The sequence below is a fragment of the Entelurus aequoreus genome, linkage group LG01, assembly GCF_033978785.1.
Source record: "Entelurus aequoreus isolate RoL-2023_Sb linkage group LG01, RoL_Eaeq_v1.1, whole genome shotgun sequence".
Taxonomy (NCBI): domain Eukaryota; kingdom Metazoa; phylum Chordata; class Actinopteri; order Syngnathiformes; family Syngnathidae; genus Entelurus; species Entelurus aequoreus.
In genome coordinates, this window is record NC_084731.1 from 65,674,260 (window position 1) to 65,679,259 (window position 5,000).

Consider the following 5,000-nt stretch of genomic DNA (forward strand, 5'->3'; position numbering starts at 1 on the left):
GTTATTATAAATGTTACTACATGACATATATACTTACATCATGTATATATTACATGTTATTATAAATGTTACTACATGACATATATATTTACATCATGTATTTTTAAGGGTTTATAGGCAGAATTGTAAGCAGACTTAGCATGTTGGAGAGCATTAAGGTGTGTTCTTGTCTTACTTGATGAATGTGTACAAAGTTCAAAGAGTGCAGTTCCCCTTTAAGAAGAAGTACAAAAGGAATGCTTGTCCTCAAATCCAAGGAACATGGACACCAATCCTCCATCTTGGTGCTTCCTGTGTCAGAGCAGACGTTGATCTGATGCTGGACGTCCACCAGAAGAAAAAAGGTGTTGGGTGCAAAAGGTAGATTGTGCTTGGTGGCAGTGACATCATCAGGGACGATCTTTGACCCGGCCTGCAAGACTACAGCAGGTGGTGTGAGGAACATTTAGACCTGGAATGACTTGGAACAGGAAGGAGGTCCTCGGTCATGAGCGGGAAGAGACGCTGAAGGTGGATCCTGAGCGACATGGAGCCTGAAGGTTAGAGGCCATGGACAAGGTTGCCATGGCGTCCACCGCTTCGCTGTCCGAGTCTCGTCTCAGCCACGACCTCTGAGCCTGCAGGTAGGACAGCTGCACTGTGGATGCAGAGTCCTTCACACTCTGCCAGTACTCACCTGCAAAACGTTGTATTGTAACTATTGTAGTATTGTAACTTTTGTATTGTCCTGTTTTATTATAACAATTGTATTATTTTAACTATTGTTTTGTCCTGTTTTATTGTAACTATTGTATTATTGTTTTATTATAACTATTGTATTATTGTTTTATTGTAACTATTGTATTATTGTAACTATTGTATTGTCCTGTTGTATTGTCCTGTTTTATTGTAACTACTGTATTATTGTAACTATTATATTATTGTAACTATTGTATTATTGTCACTATTGTATTACTGTTTTATTGTAACTATTGTATTATTGTTTTAGTGTAACTATTGTATTACTGTCTTATTGTAACCATATTATTATTGTTTCATTGTAACTATTGTATTATTGTTTTATTGTAACGATTGTATTATTGTAACTATTGTATTGTCGTGATTTATTTTAACTATTACGGTGTTGTTTTATTGTAACTATTCTTTTGTTGTTTTATTGTAAATATTATAGTGTTGTTTTATTGTAACTATTCTATTGTTGTTTGATTGTAACTATTGTATTGTCGTGTTTTATTGTAACTATTGTATTGTCGTGTTTTAGTGTAACTATTTTATTGTTGTGTTTTAATGTTATATTGTATTATTGTGTTTTATTGTAACTATTGTATTGTCGTGTTTTAATGTAATATTGTATTATTGTGTTTTATTGTAATTATTGTATTGTCGTGTTTTATTGTAACTATTGTATTGTCGTGTTTTATTGTAACTATTGTATTGTTGTTTTATTGTAACTATTGCTGTTTTATTGAACTATTATAGTGTGGTTTTATTGTAACTATTCTATTGTTGTTTTATTGTAACTATTGTATTTTCGTGTTTTACTGTAACTATTTTATTGTCGTGCCTACTTGTGTTCATAAAGTACCTGTTCATTAAGTACTTACTTGTATTCATTAGGTACCTACTTATGTTCATAAAGTACCAACTTGTGTTCATAAAGTACCTACTTGTTCATAAAGTACCTATATATATATATATATATATATATATATATATATATATATATATATATATATATATATATATATATATATATATATATATATATATCTATATACATATATCTATATCTATATCTATATATATATATATATATATATATATATATATATATATATATATATATATATATATATATATAGATATAGATATAGATATATATATATATATATATATATATATATATATATATATATATATATATATATATATATGTGTGTGTGTGTGTGTGTCGTCAAAGTATACACAGCCTGTACAAATCTGCGTTCCGCACATTTCCAGGTCAAGTTCACTCTTGAAACATCTAATTTTTTGCCGTTAAAAAGGTCGTACGTCAGGTTTTTGGGTGCAAGCTAGCTCGTTACGTAAGGCCCCAGGTCTTACTTGCTAGCATTAGTTTATAGCTAGAGATTGAAATAACTTTCCAGGAAGAAGGCGAGTGTGAAGGACAGTGCTGAGACGACAACGTGGGCAATCGTCGTCGAATTAAAGAAAGAAATCATCAAAAACATGAGCGGGCGTGTGGCTAACTTGGCTAGTCTGCACTACACTGGAGCAGAATGAGTCCAACGCCTGCCAAGGATGTTAAAATACCATCTAAACCGTAGGCATTTAACCATGAATACATGGAAAAGCTGCTGATGGTGTGTTTGACAGACAAGTCAAGTCCACTCTATAAATTACAGTTGTGTTATTTCTGTAGTTTTTTTGCAGTACATTCTACTGCATTGCTATGATACAAAATGTATTTTTCAAAGGCAGGTTGAAATTGTGCTCTTTTTCTTTTAAGTTGATTGCAATTCATTTTATTGGAGATGTTGATTAGAGATGCAAGTACTTTCAGTTATGAGCTCAGCCACAGAAGTTGGTTACAGGTGTCTTATTATACAGTAATATGCATCTAATATACCTGACAACCTCATTGTACTGATAAATAAAGTATTGACTGTGTATTTTATTGTTTGACATTTCTATTTCTCCGTTTGTTCTTATTGACCAAACAGTTTTCAGCCCAGGTCCCTAATCTGGGACGTGTTTATGTCCTTCTGCTCACCTTGAACCTGGATGACGCTCAGCAGGGACTGCACGGCGTTGTCACTGGGCTTCTTGTCCAACACGGACTGGGCCAGAGGCTCCACCTGTGCTCCCGGCCAGTGAGCAGTGTTGAGATGATGTGCAAAATCTGCGCACGCGCAGCACAAACACTCGCTTAATCCCTCACCTCCAGTCCCAACAAGGCGCTGACGCAGGCTTCAGAGGCGTCACAGATGGCCTTCAGGTCGTGTCCTCCCTCCAGAGCCAGAACCAGCCGACCCCCGGCCAGGGACATCAGCTGTCGGGTCAGGAAGCCGAAACCTGGTCGGGCGCCACATAATAAATACACACCTGTTTGACTTTCAACGTGGAGGAATGTCTTACACTTTGCTGTGACCGTGTAGCCCCCCAGGGACGGCGAGTGACCTTCCACCGCATCGAAGCCCGCTGACACCAGCACCACGTCGGGGGAGAACTCGTGGGCGATGGGCATCACCACGGCTCTGAGCAGGACCACCAGAAACATCAAACTTGGTCAACATAATGACGACATGAAATTACAGTAGTGTAGTAGACCTAAGTATTCATTAAGTACCACCATCATGACAACATTAAAATACAGTAGTGTAGTAGACCTAAGTATTCATCAAGTACCACCATAATGACAACATTAAAATACAGTAGTGTAGTAGACCTAAGTATTCATCAAGTACCACAATAATGACAACATTAAAATACAGTAGCGTAATAGACCTAAGTATTCATTAAGTACCACCAGTGTTGGGACTAACACGTTACAAAGTACAGCGTTACTGTAACGCCGTTAGTTTCGGCGGTAACTAGTAATCTAACGCGTTATTTTTTATATTCAGTAACTCAGTTACCGTTACTAGATGATGCGTTACTGCGTTATTTTACGTTACTTTTTATGTAGTATCGGCTAGAAACAGAAGATCTGAGTGTGTTTTATTGCAGCGCTGCGGTGGAAAAGAAGATGCGTGCTTTTTGTGGGTGAGGGCGGGGTGGGGGGGGGGGGGGGGGGGACTCCCATACCGTACGTAGTTGAAGAGCGCAGGGGAGACGTTCCTCCAGGGCCTATGTACTTCATAGATAACAACCTTCACTTTACCCGGCAGTGGGTCTTTACAGCTGAGGGTGAATGACGTGGCCGGCGGTTTGTTGCAACTTTGTGACTTTATTGGACGCAGCCATCCACCAAGCTAGAGCACCTGCACGCACTCACTGTTGCCGCTCCCTCACCTCTCTCGCCCACTCACTCACTGACGTCACTCACCTCACATGCTGTCATATCTTAAAGGGCCACACACACACATACATACCCTACTCTCATAACAACTAACAAGTCTTGGCGAAGCCAGAAGTCGAGTGTCTTAACATTCTCACTACTTTTTTTTTGTCGAGCACAAAGAAAAGAACATTTTAGTTAAATGTAAGTTGTGTCTAGGATCAAAGATCCTATCTACTTAAAGTTAAAGTGCCATTATGTTGCAGCTATTTAAAATAGTTTTGTCAATTTGTTCTGGCCTGAAATAAATTGGCCCTTTGAAACCTATCTTTGTCTTTGTGTGTTGTATGTAGAGCACATTGCTTAGCAGACTTTGTGTGTTGTATGTAGACCACATTGCTTAGCAGACTTTGTGTGTTGTATGTAGACCAAATTGCTTAGCAGACTTTGTGTGTTGTATTTAGACCACATTGCTTAGCAGAGTTCAGTGATGCAAATGCATGTCAACTTGATCAACACATTGTATTATTCTCCAGTGCAATAACAGTACTGAAATGAAGGCTAAAAGGGCATTAATGGGAGCCTTAAAAAAAAAAGGGGAAAAAAAGAAGTAACTAGTTACTTTTCACAGTAACGCATTACTTTTTGGTGTAAGTAACTGAGTTAGTAACTTAGTTACTTTTGAAATAAAGTAACTAGTAACTGTAACTAGTTACTGGTGTTCAGTAACTAACCCAACACTGAGTACCACCATAATGACAACATTAAAGTACAGTAGTGTAGTAGACCTAAGTATTCATTAAGTACCAACATAATGACAACATTAAAGTACAGTAGTGTAGTAGACCTAAGTATTCATTAAGTAAAACCATAATGACAACATTAAAATACAGTAGTGAAGTAGACCTAAGTATTCATTAAGTACCACCATAATGACAACATTAAATACAGTAGTGTAGTAGACCTAAGTATTCATTAAGTACCACCATTATGACAACAT

General features: G+C 37.1%; 1 protein-coding gene across 1 annotated transcript in view; it reads right to left on the reverse strand.

The window, feature by feature from the left end:
• The window catches only part of LOC133655864 (histone deacetylase 7-like), a 159,399-nt gene that overhangs the window by 1,401 nt on the left and 152,998 nt on the right, over positions 1-5,000 (reverse strand). The window contains exons 21-24 of the mRNA XM_062056453.1: positions 3,139-3,257; positions 2,942-3,075; positions 2,774-2,858; positions 1-676 (exon numbers count right to left, since the gene is read on the reverse strand). The exon at positions 1-676 is cut by the window's left edge and continues 1,401 nt beyond it. Coding sequence (XP_061912437.1) covers positions 486-676; positions 2,774-2,858; positions 2,942-3,075; positions 3,139-3,257 — 529 coding nt within the window. The 3' untranslated portion in view covers positions 1-485. The remainder of the gene's footprint in view (positions 677-2,773; positions 2,859-2,941; positions 3,076-3,138; positions 3,258-5,000) is intronic.